This window comes from Equus quagga, chromosome 7, assembly GCF_021613505.1.
Source record: "Equus quagga isolate Etosha38 chromosome 7, UCLA_HA_Equagga_1.0, whole genome shotgun sequence".
Taxonomy (NCBI): Eukaryota; Metazoa; Chordata; class Mammalia; order Perissodactyla; family Equidae; genus Equus; species Equus quagga.
Window position 1 is genome coordinate 54,719,664 of NC_060273.1, and position 15,929 is coordinate 54,735,592.

At 48.6% G+C, this 15,929-nt stretch overlaps 1 protein-coding gene across 6 annotated transcripts in view; it reads right to left on the reverse strand.

Moving 5' to 3' along the window:
* The window catches only part of WWC1 (WW and C2 domain containing 1), a 157,641-nt gene that overhangs the window by 25,459 nt on the left and 116,253 nt on the right, over window positions 1–15,929 (reverse strand). For all 6 annotated transcript variants that reach the window (XM_046666671.1, XM_046666672.1, XM_046666675.1 and 3 more), the window contains 5 exons: window positions 13,584–13,692; window positions 13,072–13,152; window positions 12,373–12,459; window positions 10,920–11,112; window positions 2,224–2,376 (listed from right to left, as the gene is read on the reverse strand). In XM_046666671.1, the coding sequence (XP_046522627.1) occupies window positions 2,224–2,376; window positions 10,920–11,112; window positions 12,373–12,459; window positions 13,072–13,152; window positions 13,584–13,692 (623 nt within the window). The remainder of the gene's footprint in view (window positions 1–2,223; window positions 2,377–10,919; window positions 11,113–12,372; window positions 12,460–13,071; window positions 13,153–13,583; window positions 13,693–15,929) is intronic.

Sequence of the window (15,929 nt, forward strand, 5' to 3'; positions counted from 1 at the left end):
CTCCCAGTGAACTGGGGGTAAACTGAAGACCAGAGCGGGGAAGCATCTCGCCCCAAGGTTACTTATAAATTGGAAATACAGTCCTTAGTTCTTCTAACTGGCGGTTCTCCTGAGAATAACCCCTGTATGCATCAACAGCATTTTGGAAGACAGCCAGGTTTAGCAGTGGAGGAAGACAGAATTACAGGTCTTTGGCTGTAAGGAGATCACAGCGTAGTCAGGGACACCATGACATGAACCAGCAATAATAAAACAATGTGAGGACTATGACAGAGCAGTATTGGGTATTCAGGAACAGAGGAGTGGCAGCAAAGCCAGCTTGGGAGGCTGCATTCAGGGAAGGCTTCCTGGAGGAAGAACGTCTATATTGAATGACGTCTACAGTGAGGAAGCCTGGGTGACTTGAGGAAATTATTTAACCTCTCCGAGACTCAGTCTAACAACTACTACAAAGGGTTGTTATGAAGATGCATTGACAATATACATAAAAAAGGTGCAGAGGGGCACCTAGCACACAATCGGTAGTCAGTAAATGGGAGCTAATAGTAAAGCAAAAACTGATCTTGTAGTTTTCTGAGCACACATTTAATTTGCAAATATTCTTGGTAGTGTGGGCCAGAGGATGGATAATTCCTGAAATTTTCTTTTGGAGAAGGAAAGAGGGAACTAAAATCAGTTGAAGGCCTCGGATATGCCAGGCACTGTGACAGATGGCTTACGTGTGGCATCTTATTTAATCTTTACAACCATCCTAATGGGTAGAGATTATGATTATCCCCTTGAGAAACGGAAATGAGGAAACTATGTTCCTAAGGTTGATGTTACTTACCCAAGAACATGCTCCAGAAAGTAGAGGAGTCTGTTTTCAATACCTATGCCACCTCACTGTCACCTTTTTGGAGGGAGGGAGACCTGGGTTTGAGACCTAGCTTTGTTGCTTATTGGACATATGTCCTTAGGTAACCTTTCTGACCTTGGTAAATTGCACTTAATAAACAGGACCGTGCCTGACACAAAAGGAAGTGCAGGAAATGATGCAAGTGCAGAAAACGATGATGGAGGAGGCGGAGAAGAAAACAGACTTAAATCCTCACCGTAGGACCTAGCTCATGCCCTCCACTGAAATTCCGGGCAGGGACAGTCTAAAGTAACCAAGCACTGACAGAGGGAAGAAGCACTTCAGAGAACTACAAGCCAACCTGAGTCCCAAACGCTCTCTAGGAATCCCACTAGGATCCCACATGCTGAGACAGTCTGTGTCCAGGGCAACTTCACTGCTCAGTTGCGTTCTGGCCAGTCTACCTGGCCAGCAGCTATGGGCTTTCCAAGTACAGGAAACAGTTTAAGGCTATTTTTTTTTTTTCTGAGGAGAACTAGCCCTGAGCTAACATCTGTGCCAATCTTCCTCTATTTTGTACGTGGGTCACTGCCACAGCATGGCTGATGACTGGTGTAGGTTCGCACCTGGGAACTGAACCTGCGAACCCAGGCCACTGAAGCAGAGCATGCCAAATAAACCACTGCACCACAAGGCCAGCCCCAGTTTCAGGATATTTTAATACCTTAAAGTGTACTGTACTAAAATGAAAACAATACATATTTTTTAACCAAAAGTAAGCCACTGTAAGATTTTTCCAGAAACTTAAAATAATGAAATAGATACCATTTATCAAGCCTATACCCAAGTCCCCAGGTGCTCTTTACATGTACTTCTTCAAAGCCTCATAACAACCTTTTTAGGCTCAGATTAGACATGAAGAAATCGAGGCCCAGAGAGGTGAAAGGATTGACTCCTAAGAAATACCCAGTCTTCTGACTGTCCTTCCCATGACTTCCCCCTGCCTCTTTTATAAAGTTCCACTATGGACCACTATACACATGGGAGGATCTAAATAAAGGTTCATTTTCTACCTTCCACAGGTTTCTCCTTCCTTTTCCATTTCATTGTTAAAAAATTGAGAAGTTAAGGTTTTCATCAAGCAAGTTGTATTAGGTCAAGTAGAGCACAGAAGGAGAGCACAAATGCAGAAGGGCAAGTTGCAGATGGGGGGATACCCGCCCCTTTGCAGAGGTCTCTCTACCCCTGTCCTCTTCTCCTCTCCCCTCTGCTCCGTTTCCTCCACCTCTGATGCCCAGCCACCTCCAGTTCTGGCAGAGGCCTTTCCTTCCCCATCCAGGTGCCACACATGCAGGGGGATGGTGCAGACCCATGGCCCAGCTCACCGTGCTTTCAGGCCCTGGGGTGGCGGCCGTGGCTCCCACTGGTTTGGGCTCCCTGCTCTGTTTCTTCAAGTATTTGTAGCTCAGGAGGTTGTACCAGCGAGTCGACCTCTCCCCAGACCGGCAGACCTCAGCCAGGCTGATCTGGGCGCCTCCCTGTTGAGGACGGGAAAAGGGAGAGTATTAGCAGGGCTGACAAGGAATTCTGGTGAACTTGGCTCCTGGGGAAAATATGCAAAACATTACTCCAGGTGAGATGGAAGCTTCCTAGGAGGAAGACAGGGCTAGTCATTAATCATTTCCAGTAACTCACTTATTCACTAGCTTATTCATTCATTGGTTTATTCATTTGCTAAATCTTTATTGAGCACCTATCACATATATATATATATTTTTTTTTTTTTTTTTTTTGAGGAAGATTAGCCCTGAGCTAACATCTGCTGCCAATCCTCCTCTTTTTGCTGAGGAAGACTGGCCCTGAGCTAACATCTGTGTCCATCTTCCTCTACTTTATATGTGGGATGCCTATCACAGCATGGTTTGACAAGTGGCACCATGTCCGAGGCCGCGATCTGAACCAGCGAACCCTGGGCTGCCGAAGCAGAACATGTGAACTTAACTGCTGTACCACGGAGCCGGCCCCCACATATTTTTAATATGATAAAAAACACATAAAATTTACCATCTGCGCCCCCTCCAGTTTTACTGAAATATAATTGACAGGTAACACTGTTAGCTTCAGGTGTACAATATAATGATTTGATATATGTATACACTGCAAAATGATCACCACATAAGTCTAGTTAACATCCATCAGCATAGTTATAAATTTTTTTTTCTTGTGATGAGAAATTTTAAGATCTACTTTCTTAGCAACTTTCAAATATGCAATACAGTATTATTAACTATAGTCACCATGCTGTTTCAAGACCTTGTTTTCAATTCTTTTGGATAAATACCCAGTCATGAGATTGCTAGATCATGTGGTATTTCTATTTTTAATTTTTTGAGGAACCTCCATAATGTTTTCCATAGCAGCTGTACCATTTTACAGTCCCACTAATGGTGCCACAGGTGTTTCAATTTCTACACATCCTCCCCAATGCTTATTTTGTTTTTTAAAAAATATTAGCCATCCTAATGAGTGTGAGGTGTTAAGTCATGGTTTTGATTTGCACTTCTCTGATAATTAGTGATACTGAGCATCTTTTCATGTGCTTATTGGCCATGTGTATAGCACTTTTGGGGAAATGTCTATGCAAGTCACTTGCCCCGTTTTCCAATTAGGTTGATTTTTGTTGTGGGCACTTATCCTATGTTAATCATATTGAGCACCAGGTTCTGTGTTAGGTTCCAGGGATAAAGGATGGTCCTCACCTTCTTGGAGCTAACAGTCTGTCAAGGAACTCAGACACTGAGCAAGCAAGTAAGTAATAAAAAGCGAGGCGAAAAACCACTATCATTTCCCCTCTATCAAATCTGCAAAAGTCTAAAAAACAGACAACACATGGTATTGGTGAGGCTATAGGGAAACAGACACTCTCACCTTGCTGGTGAGGATGTAAAATGGTAGGAACCTTATGGAAGCAATTTGGCAAAATCTAGCAAAAATATGGATGCATTTTACTCTTTGACCAAATGATTCTACTCGTAGGGGTCTATACTACAGGTACATCAACACGAGTATAAAATGTTCCACGAACAAGGATCTTCATTTTGGCCTTTTTTGTAACAGCAAAAGATTTTGAACACCTCAAAGGTCCAGCAACAGGGGACTGGATGGATTAACGATGACATACCTATACAATGGAGTATTATACAGCTATGTCTAAAAAATGAGGACAATCTCTAGGTACTGATGAAAGAGATCTCCAGGCTATATTGTTAAGGGGAAAAAACACTGCATCGTGCAGAACAGAATATTTAGTATGCTACCTTTTGTATAAGAAATGGAGAGAGGGCACAACCAGAGGCACTCACAACTAGAATACACAACTATGTACTGGGGGGTTTGGGGAAGAAAAAAAAAAAGAGAAGATTGGCAACAGTTGTTAGCTCAGGTGCCAATCTTTAAGGAAAAAAAAGAAATGGAGAGAGGAATAAGACTATATATATTCTCTCTATATATGTATTTTGCACCATATTTAAGGTGCAAGGGGGAATGAACGTGATCATATGTGCAACAATAAATAATACATAGATAAAGAAGAAACTAATCAAACTGGTTGCCTATACAGAGTAGGCGGTGGGATTGGAGGGGGGAGCAAGGGGGGAGCAGGATTTCTCTTCAGTAAATCTTCCTATATGGTTTTTCTTTGAATCACGTAAATAGGTTCCTTAAGATGAAAACAAATTACAACAAATTAACCAGACTGAATATAATCTCATGGAGAGAAGATTTATTTCAAGCAACTTAATATTTTTACTGTATTTTTTATCATACATCCTTAGTGGGAAGAACTACAACATAATTTTACTCATTCCTTAGAGGTCTCATTGTTTCGACACGTCCTCTTTTGAAGAGCTCTGACCAGGTTCGGAGTTAGCTCCTTCATTTCCCCAGACACACCAGTGGCTGTGCCCATGGCGGGGTAGAAATACCACAAACCCACTTGCAAAGTGGGCCAGCAGCCAAGCGATGGCTCATGGGAGCACCTGGGACAGGAGGGGACTCTTCAATCCACCTGGGATCCCTGCTTCCAGTTTTCCTTCTATCAGGATCCACCAGAGCATGGCACGGACTATGCCAAGCCACTGTGTGACTACAGGCAATTTCTAGAACAGTTGTGAGCAGGTGAAGAAAACAACCCATGCTGACTCTTCACTTGTTCAGCCCCAGCCTCCTCACCTGGAAGGCAGGGAAACAACTCCTGCCTGCGGAGCTGTTGGGAGGACTAGAGTCAATCCAGGTACTACATGCCTGGCACACTTTAGGCCCCGAGAATAAAGGTAAATATACACAAATATGTGTATATCACTCATTTATTCATTTAATAAATATTCTTTGAGCACTGTGCAGACTCTGGAGCCACAGAAACACGTGAGACACGACTCTGTCCCCGAGGGAGTTAGAGTTTCCTGGGGAGATAGATGAATGCACTGGATACTACAGTTCAGAACATGCTAGGCCATGATGGAGGAGCAAGAGCGATGAACAGAATCACAGCTTTGGGGTGGAACGCTGCCATCAGATTATTATTAATTCCAACAAGACACACTGTCTGTTTGGGGCTGGCTCATAGGTATGAATATGGTCTACCTTGGTGAACTGGTGCACTGGAGGGCATTTACACCTTCATTCATTCATTCATTCAGCACACACACATTTGCCTAATAGCCTCTATGTGCCAAGCACTGTTTTGAGTGCTGGGGATACAGCAGCATTTAAAGCAGATAAAAATCCTGCCCTTATGAGCTGACATTCGAGTCTGTGGGAATCAGATAAACAAATCAATAAGTAAACTCTATTTCATGTTTTGTTGAACCTGAGATACCATCAATTATAAAGTGTACTATTATTTCATGCGCCACTAAGGAAAAAAAAATAGTTGCCAATTAAACAATGACCTGCCATCTAGTGTAAATTGCACCTTGACTTCAAAGATGATAAAATGGGAAAGTAACGTGTACTGTAACATCTATCATATAGTGCAATGTGAGGTGATGGAAAGTGCTGCAGAGAAAAATAATACAGGGAAAGGGGAGAGGAGGGGAAAAGAGAGTGGAGAGGGGGATTTTAAATGGGATGGAATGAAGAGCTCACTGAGAAAGTGCCATTTGGGTCGAGCCCTGATGAGGACAGGGAGCGAGTCTGGCCCATCAGCATCTGGATGGCAAGTGTCAAGGCGGGAGGGGAGTAGCGTGCTGGTGTATTCAAGGGGCACAAGGAGTCTGGAGGAAGCGGCTAGGGGAGGAAATCCAAGAGGTAACGAGGGGCAGATCCTGGAGGGCCTTGGACCAGGCAAAGGACCCAGGTGCTGACTCTGGAGAGACAGAAGCCACTGTCAGCTTTTAAGCAGAGGAGCGGCATGCACTGATTTGCAATTTAATAGGGTCACTCTGGCTACTGTGTTGGAAAGAGATAGAGGGAGACCAGGACAGAGGGGGGAGACCCAGCAGGAGATTGGTGCAACAATCTCCAGGGGAGAGAGGAGAGGGGGCCGGGGCAGTGGTGAGAAGTGGCTGGAGGGTGGGGATCTTTTGAAGGTGCAGCTATCAGGAGTTCCTGAAGGATTGGATGAGGGATGTGGGAGGAAGAGAGGGGTCAAGGATGACCCTGTGGTCTCTGGCCTGGGCAATGGAAGAACAGGGTTGCCGTCAGCTGAGATAATGAAGATGCAGGAGGAAAGATCAGGGGCGTGCTTGTGGACAAGTTCATTTGAGATGTCTACTGGACACGCAAGAGAAGATGTGGACTAGGCAGTGGACACATAATGTAGAGATGAGTGGAGAGGCCCAGGCTGGAGCCATAAATTTGGGATGGTGTTTGAAGCTGGGAGACACGATGAGATCACCAAGGGAGTGAATGTAAACAGAAAAGTGAAGAAGAGCCAGGTCTGAGCCCTGGGGCCCTCTGACATATGAGGGTCAGAGAAGAGAGGAATCAGCAAAGGAGACAGATGGAGTCAGCAAAGGAGAAAGACGCCAGGAAGAATGCTAGGAGAGTGAGGTGTCTGGGAAGCCAAGTCAGGGCAAAGGATGTCAAGGAAGACGGAGTGAGCAACTGAGCGAAATGCGGCTGACAGGCCGAAAGACATGAGGATGGAGAACTGGCCACGGGATTTATTTTATTTATTTATTTTTTTTTTTGAGGAAGATTAGCCCTGAGCTAACTGCTGCCAATCCTTCTCTTTTTGCTGAGGAAGACTGGCCCTGAGCTAACATCCATGCCCATCTTCCTCTACTTTATATGTGGGACACCTACCACAGCATGGCTTTTGCCAAGTGGTGCCACGTCCGCATCCGGGATCTGAACCGGCGAACCCCAGGCCGCTGAAGCGGAACGTGTGCACTTAACCGCTGCGCCACCGGGCCAGCCCCCAAGGCCACTGGATTTAGCAACAAGGAGGTCAGTGATGACCTCGATGAGCCCATTTCTGGTGGAATGATGAGGGCAAAGCCCATGTGGATTGGGTTACAGAGAGAACGTGAACACCTCTTTCATGTTTTGCTGCCAAGAAAGGGAAAGAAACAATGTAGTAGCTGGAGGTAGAAATGGGGTAAAAACTTTTTTTTAAGAATGAGAGAAACAAGAGCATATTGGTATATTGACAGGCCAGATCCAGCGCAGGAGGGAAAACCGTAGAGGAGAGGGCAGGAGAGTAACTGTTGGCATAATGTACTTGAGAGTGGATGGCCTTAGACAGGAGTAGGGAAGTCATATCCTCAGAGGCAGGAGAAATGGCAGAACCCACGAGAACAGCTGGATGTGCTGTGGGAGCGCTCTTCTGGTTGCCTCAATTCTCTCATGGAGCACAAAGCAAGGGCCTCAGCGGAGGGAGAAGGTAAGGAGAAGAGCCACTGGAGGTTTGAGGAGAGGGGAGAAGGCAAGACTTAGCCGTTGAGACAATTGGGAGAACAAATGGTCCAGGGAGAGGCAGTATTAATGCTGGGCAGCAACAGGGCTCCTGGGAGGTTAGTGACCACGATTTTAAAGGGAGACCATGCAGCATGTCTCTCCAGCTGCACGGGTGGAAAGGAGGTAGAGATTGCACTTTGACAGGGCTGGGGTTTTGCCAAGTGGGGACGGCAAAGTGAGAAAAGGGTGGGGGAGCTGTTGCAATGGTAACTTCAGGACATGAGTGAGACCCGGGAAGTGGGCTGCCTTAACAGAACCTGCACTGAGTGGCACTGAGCTTAGCACTTGGGGACTGGGCAACCAGGGCCCAGCCAGAAAGCCTGTGACTCCTGTTATGCCATGCAAAAGAATCTGGTAGAACTGTTGCCTGTGATATTGCAGAAGGCAGGCCATGGGACACGAGAGACACTCACAGGAACAGGAACCCCCCGAGAGGCACAATAGTACAATGGCTATGCGTAAGGAAGCAGGAATCTGTGTTTAAATCCAGGCTTCTCCACCTACTTGCTGGATGATCCGGGCAGGTTACTTAGCCTTTTTGGGCCTTGATCTCCTATCTGTCAAATAGAGATAATCCTAACACTGCTTCTGTTGTGAGGATTAAATGAGAGACTGTCGGCAAAGTTCTTAGCCCAGTACTAGACACACAGACACTGCTCAGGACGGGTACTGTTCTTGTTGCCCGGTTGATTAAATGGCTCAAAACAGGCCAGGGATTCCACAACCCAGCAGTGCAGGGAGACTCCGAGTGGGATCAGACAGCCCTTTCTCCTTGTGTCTCACTGCCTCGCCCCCTCCAGCCACCAAAACTCGACAGCAAGACACTCCACGTCCGCAAAGGATACGAGAAAGCAGCTTTCCCATTGGCCACAGATGGAGACAAGCTATGATGGGATGAGCGCTTTGGCTGCTGCCATGGCAACCAGCAATGGCCAGACTTCAATTAGAAAGGAGGAATAAAAGGCACCCAATTAGGAGAAGAAAACAGGACTGAGTCTCTTCTGGTTTAGGAATGCCCAGGGCCAAGGCAACGCTTCACCAGAGGAGCCTGGGGTTGGAAAAGCTTTCTGCTCTGTTGTTCAGCATCCACCCCCCTAGACCCTCAGTCACCATTCCCACCTGTGGGCTCCAGGAGCACTGTGCTGGCACTGAGGCTACACCAAGGTCTGACATGAGTGGGCTTCAGGGTGGACCTGCCTGCATTCCAACACCGCACCTGCCAACTATCTGACTGTATGACCTTGGGAAGTTCTTTCCTTCTTTGTGCCTTGGTTTCCTCACAGGGACAACAGTACCTATTTTATAAGACTATAGAGGATCAGTAGAGATAAGACATGTAAGGAGCTTAGCTCAGTGCCCAACACACAAATTGCATCCATTCGTCACTAGCTATTGCATTATTGTCAGTAATGATAACAACAACATCCATGGCAATGATGCTTTAGTGTGCCCCAGCTGAGGAGGAAAGGCATGGGAACTGGTATCCAGCACAGACACTTTGTTGCTTTACATCCTTGTTATGGGGCCCAGCAGCATCAGCATCACCTGGGAGCTTGTCAGAAATGCAGATTCTTGGGCTCCACCCCAGGCCTACTGAATGAGAACCTACACTTTAACCAAGGCCCTGGGTAACTTGTATGCGTGCAAAGGTTCAAGAAGCTCTGCTTTAGCATCTCACTTAACCTTCAGAGGTGGGCTGTGTGAGCTGGATTTTACACATAAGGAAATTGGGCCCAAGAATTGAAGAGTCTTACGCAACACGCAGGGAAGGCTGGTGACAGCCTCAGGCCCAAGGGATGTGGCCCCACAATTCCACAGCAGAGAAGGGTTTTATAGCACGAGCAGATCTGAGTCAAGCATGGAGAGCAAGGAGGTTTACCATTCTGGGCAGAGGTCTGTAGGTCACACCAGGAGAAAGGAGACTAGCCCGCCCAGGAGGTAGGACTGCCATTGCCCCTCTCCCAGCTCCTAGACAGGCGGCAGGGAGAAGGCTCAGAGAGGCATACAAAGCTCCTTCCTCCCCTTTGCACATGCCCACGTTTTCCTATGACCTCAACCTATCCATTTCCAACACGGCCCTTATCATGATGCGTCATCTATCCTTCTGTTTATCTGTTAGCCATCAAAGTTGGCTCCTAATCTCTTTGGTTCCCCAGTGTATCCCCAGCACCCAGCAGCAGGGTAGGCACATAGCAGGTTCCTAGGAAAGATGACAGTGGGTGGAGCTACCTTCTAGGCATAAAGCCCGTGTCTGGGCTCCTTTGCACCCACAATCGAGTTATCGTTCAAATATTCTAACACCTCAAGGGCATCAACCTTAACAGAGCCCTTAGCTTCTTCTAACTCACTCGTGCATCACAAGCCCCTGAGTTAAGCTATTAATCCCCATTTTATAGGTGAGAAAGCTGAGCAACATCCATCTGCACTTGGATCTGCTTGTCTCTAAGGGAGTGGCTTTCTTGGGACACAAACGTACCCTGGGCTACTTCATTTCCAATCCTGATTCCCGCCAATGCGCAGAGGAGGAGGAGCAGGAAGTTGGAGGAGCTCTGCTCCAGGGAGGGGACTCAATGGCCTCATCCAATGGGAAGCTACTGTGTGTCAGACACTTAAGTAAGTGCTTTATATGAACTGTCTTACTTAATCCTTATAACGACTCTTCTAGTGGGCACAAGGAAGGCATTATCATTTGTATTTTATGGATGAGACAACTGAGGATCAAAGAGGTTAAGTAATGTGCCCAAGGTCACCCAGCTATACAGCAAGTGGTAAAGGTGGGATTTGAGCCCTTGTCTATTTGTTCTTACTATTCTGTGCTTTTTGTCCAAGCTCCAATACCATACGGTAAAGCTGTGGAACGTGGCTAGCATTTTCCAGGTGCTGGCAGTTTAAAAGGCACTTTCAGGTCTATTACTCTTCCCCCTGTGAAAGGAGCTTCCCCACTCTCCACCACTAAGTCTGAGAATTCTATTCACCTAGAGGAAGAGGCCCTGCCTAGAACCCAAGATGCAGTTGACTGACACTACAACCTGTTTTCCCCAAGCCTTCCTTCTCCCTGAAGTGCAGAGTGGATCAATCCCCAGTAGGACAGGCTGGACAAACAGACAGACACAGCCCTCACCAGGCACTCCTCCAGGTGGCTCCTGTCGGTGGTACAGACGTCGACTCTTAAGGTCTTCTGGTGAAGGGCTGGATAGGACATGGACACCCAGAACACCTCGTTGAACACGAGGGCGTCTGAGGCGTCCAGGGGCCGGGTCCGGAACAGGCAGGTGGTGCTTTCGGAGCAGGGAAGGATAGCCACGCGAATGTTCCTAGAGGGAGACAGAAATGCAGGAGAGCCTGGGTCAGCCCAGATCTGGGGCTGATGCGCTGGGCTAAGCGGCTGCTGCTGGTTTTTGCAGCTGCTGCAAATCTGCAAGAAAACAACAGTAGACAAGAGTTTGTAATTTCTCAAGTCGTCACACGAGAATTTGTGAGGGATGCAGAAAAGGCTCCTAAGGACAACACATCGCTCTTCCTTCTCCAGAATCCTCCAAATTCTTAGAACGTCATGGCATGTGTAGCCTGAGGCCAATGTGTGCAAACTTCTGTGTGCAGAAGGACCCATGAGGCTGCTTGTTAACACTGAGGAATCCTCCCTCATTCAACTGCTGGTAGGAAGGCAAAATGCTACAGCCTCTGTGGAGGGGAATGTGATGATCCTAATAAAATCACAGATGCATTTACCTTTGACCCAGACAGCTCGCCTGTAGGCACTGTCCCCCAGATACCCCAGAAAGCAGCGTGCATTGGTATACGAGCACTAATGGGATACAGAGGAAGTTATTCATCCTGGCGCTGTTTCTAAAGGCAAGAGACTGAAAACGACCCCAGGGTCCAATCTTGTTGTCCTTCTGTTTTGCCTGCTTTCCTGGCTTCCTTGCTCCCACACGTCACACCCCCAGATGCTGGCTGGGTGCAGACCACAGGAGTACAAGCTCCTGTTGCCGCCCTCAAGGCCTATGGTCTAGTTAAAAGAGAAGGAGAAACACAGAGGCACATGAGCGCAGTGAAACCTAAGCCTGGTCTGCAGTGGGAAGAGCTGGCAGGCAGGCAGTGCAGGTATTTGCTGTTATCAGCTGTAAGGTAACACCCATCTCACCCTTCCAGCAGAAGCCCAGTGACAGGCATGGGCTCCTGGGAATGGCAGACCGTTTCTTTCTGCATGGAACACTTGGGCTTAGAGCAGATAAAAAGGGCTATGCCTTTCTTCTTCATGAGGCTTCAAGTTCACAAGGGCAGGGATCTGCTCACCACCCCGTTCTTAGTGCTGGCACATGGAAGGTGCTCAGGACGTATTTGTGAAGGAATTGATGCTGTCTAGGATGGTTCTCTTTATAGTTAGTGTGCTTGCAATCACGTCTGTACCCACGTTTATAGTACTGACACTTCCTGTCATGGTCACATGCATTAAATCCCCAGTGGGTTTAAGGGCCCATTGTTGAGGTGGACAGGGCAGGAGAGTGTCCCCAGGGACGGCCGCAGAGGGTGAGGTGAGAGGATAATATACACCCTGCCAGCCCCATACTCACACTTTCTGGTCTTGTTGCAGCAAGAGAGCAGAAAGATTACTCAGCTGGATAATTAATATTGCAAATTGCTTATTCTTCTCGTCGTACCTGAAATGAAAAGAGGCATATGGAGCACCTGTTAGTAACACATCTCTCTCTCTCTCTCTCAATATCACAGACATGGCTGCTGGCTGCTCCGGGGACTGTGTGTGTATGAAAGTTTTTAAAGAGAAGCCAGAAGTTTGTGTGAAATTTCCTGGTATTTAAATGTCAACAATGAATTTCTACTGAAAAAATATTGAGCCCAGCTCCCATCAAGAGGAAACAACGACTCTGGGCTGCAGTACCTGGGAGTTAGCTTTGGTCCAGAGGGGTGAAAACTTGATGGAATGGTAAGACAAAAACCACAGCGGCAATGAGCAAAGAGACGGAGAGTCAGGAGGTCTCGGTCCCGGGCTGGCTCTGCTGCCAGCCAGCTCGGTGAGTCAGGGCAAGTTACAAGGTCTTCCAAACCTCATTTTCTCTTTTGAAGAATAGGGAGCTAAGAGGCAGGGAAAGAGCCGTCTCCTTTAGTTAGGAGCCTACAGTTGTCAGCAAGTCCCGCGAACTCTGCCCTCTTCCCCCGGCAGCTGTGAAGGTAAATGCTGGCAAGACGCTGCTGACAAGGAAGAGACCCTGCACGGACCACTCCCCTCTTTCCTCGCCCTCCCTGTCACTTACTTCAGGGCAATCTGAACCCGGGTTGCACCCACTGCTTCTGATTCATCACTGTCGAAAGCAGCAGCTTCTGAAGCACCCAGTCTGAAAGGCAACATGGGAAAGAAAGAGGGTCAGGCTTCCCCGCAGGGACCTGGGAACAAAGTCACTTTCCAGAAACAGGGTTCTCTCTGGGAGGGTGTGGATGGATCCTCAACAAGGAAAGTTTGGGTCTGCTCAGCCTCCCTGACCATTCCTTCCCACGAGTGCCCTGAGTCCCTCTCTTGAATGGGTGCTCTTTCTCCACTATTGGCTCCCCTAGCTGTACGCCCCTTAACGGCAATCATGGAATCTGAAGTGCCTCCAGCCCCATAAGGAGCCACACTGTCTGCGTCTTCACCACCGCCCCAAACAGGACCGCAGGGGGAAGGTGGGGGCACTCGGGCATGCCCTCCTGTGGGCCCCTCCCACACACCTGAGGGGGCCGGGGCTCTGAATATTCAGAGTTCCCAGACAGCCAAGACTCAGGGACCCACCTCTGCACAGAAGCCTCATACACACCACTGTCCCCGGCCACGGATTCATCCGACACAGCAGCGGAGACACAGGCCACTTTCAGGGTGCACCCTGGGGCCGAATTCACAGCTGGAGAAAGAGGGGGAGAAAGGAAGGATGGCAAGGCGTGGTTCAGAACCAGGATACCGTCTTTGCAATGCAGCACACTTTTGATCCACCCTCTGTGCCACGACAGTCTCGCCAAATTCCAACCATCCCTGAACTTGACAGCAAGGTCCTGCCTTGCTCTGAGGTCAAGGAAAGGGTAGCATATGATTCTCTGTTTAACATCCCAGACTCTGGAGCCAAACTGCCTAGGTTCAAACCTCAGCTCCACCACTGACTGCTTCATGATACTGGGACACTGACTTAACCTCTCTATGCCTCAGATCATCATCTGCAAAATGGGGATAATAATCCCTACCTTGCAGGGCTGTTGGGAGGACCCAAGACGACATTACGGAGAAGTCCTTAACACAGAGATTGGTGTGGCAGAAGTGCTCTAGAAAATTCAGTACCACTATTCTGACTGCGACTATCATTCCCATCACTATGGGAGGCCTTCTAGAGGGATCCTTACATACCTGGAGCAAAATGACAGCCCCTGGACCCTCGGGAGGGGCAAGGGGAAGAAAAAGTGAAGGATGTAAGCCCGGCTCTCCCACTCCTCTGTCTATCCCATTCCACTCCTAACTCAGCTCCTTATCTTCCCTGCCCTCAGTGGAGACCCTCAGGAGTCTCCGACCCAGAGCTGAGACCGGGCATCTGGCACAGGCTGCACGTTCCTTTCTTCCCCAAGTCACGAGCACAAATGGTGTGCCAGGTTCAGAGCTACCACAAGGAACAGGACAGTTCCTGACCTCAGCGCACCAGGGAAGGCCAGATTCAGGTCCTTCACCTCACAGTCAGCCCTTCTAAGCGTCCCCTGTAAGCCAGGCACTGGGGGCAACCTGGAGAAGAGACTGGGGTGGGGCAGGCTGGGGAGAGGCATGGTGACAGCGTGCCTGGGAGAAGCCAAGTAGCCATCTGGGTGCAGCGTCCCCAGCCTGCATCCCACATCTGCTGCGGCCTGAGGAGACCTCCTGCTTCAGACCCACGCATCTCCACCCTCCACTAAACCACTTAAGGAGATTAATCTGTCTGCTGACTGAACAGCAGCACTAATCGCATAACCTGCTTAGTGTCTGGGCTCAGCCCAGCAGCGCTGACCGCAGGGATGGCTTCTGGAGATGGCAGGAAGGAAACACCATCCTGAGACACGTGCGGTCTTGGGCCCACACACCCCAAGGATGCTGTGGGAGGGGGGAGGGGCATCACTCCCCAGCATCCCTGACTCAGCTTATCGCTGCCCTTAGACAGGGAGCATCGGGAATGCTTCTGGAGCCTCGTTAGAAGTCCCACCTGAAGCCCCTCCTCTCCAGGGAACAATTTTCTGAAGTTTGCCACCTGCTGTAGGAGGAAGCCTGTTTTTATTTTTGTTTGAGAGCACTCAGCAAGACACCCTTCCTGATGAGGGAGCCCCAGGGATCTCTCGGCTCCTCTTCCAAGGAAATGGCTGGCACTCACCCAGCAGAGTCTTTAATTAACCGGAAAATCTCGTCTTCCCCCCTTGCTCCCACTGGCTCTTATACACGAACGGCTAATTCTGGGCAAGGTGACGGCCCTCCTGCCCATTCCTGGAGGCTTAAGGCTGAGATGGGTCCAGCTTCTTCTAGCTGGCCTCACAGGGAGTCAGGAGCAGGAGCCCTTTGTAGATGGAGTTGGCACATGTCTTGGTGTGGGTTCTGGGCAGACGGTCCTGGCGCCACTCCTGACCCTACCACTTCACAGCTGTGACACTGACCTTGGACAAGTCATTTAACCTTGCTGTGCCTCAGTTCTGTCGTAAGATGAAAAATGGTACCCACCGCAGAGAGTTGTTGAGGCTTAAATGAGTAACCATGCATAACAGTGCCCGTATCTTGCACACCTGCACTCAATAAATCATAGCCAGGAAAGCCCAGGAGCCCCAGGTGAAATAACGGGTCACCCTGCTCAGGTCTGACCTTCACCCCAGGTAGGCATGGTGGGGCCGGCGAGCACCAGGAGTGTGTCAGGAATAAACACACAGAGCTACCTCACATCCTAAGAGGAGTGAGATTGGAAGACGATAAAGGGGTTGGGTTCTGGGGTCAGAAAAACCTGGATTCCAATCCCTGCCTCCCCACTTGATGGCTGGGGGACCTAGGGCAAGTGACATCACCTCTCTGAACCCTGTTTCCTCATCTGTGAAAATGGGGATAGGAGAAGTAAACTGTTTCACCATATAAAGCACACTGCCCACCACA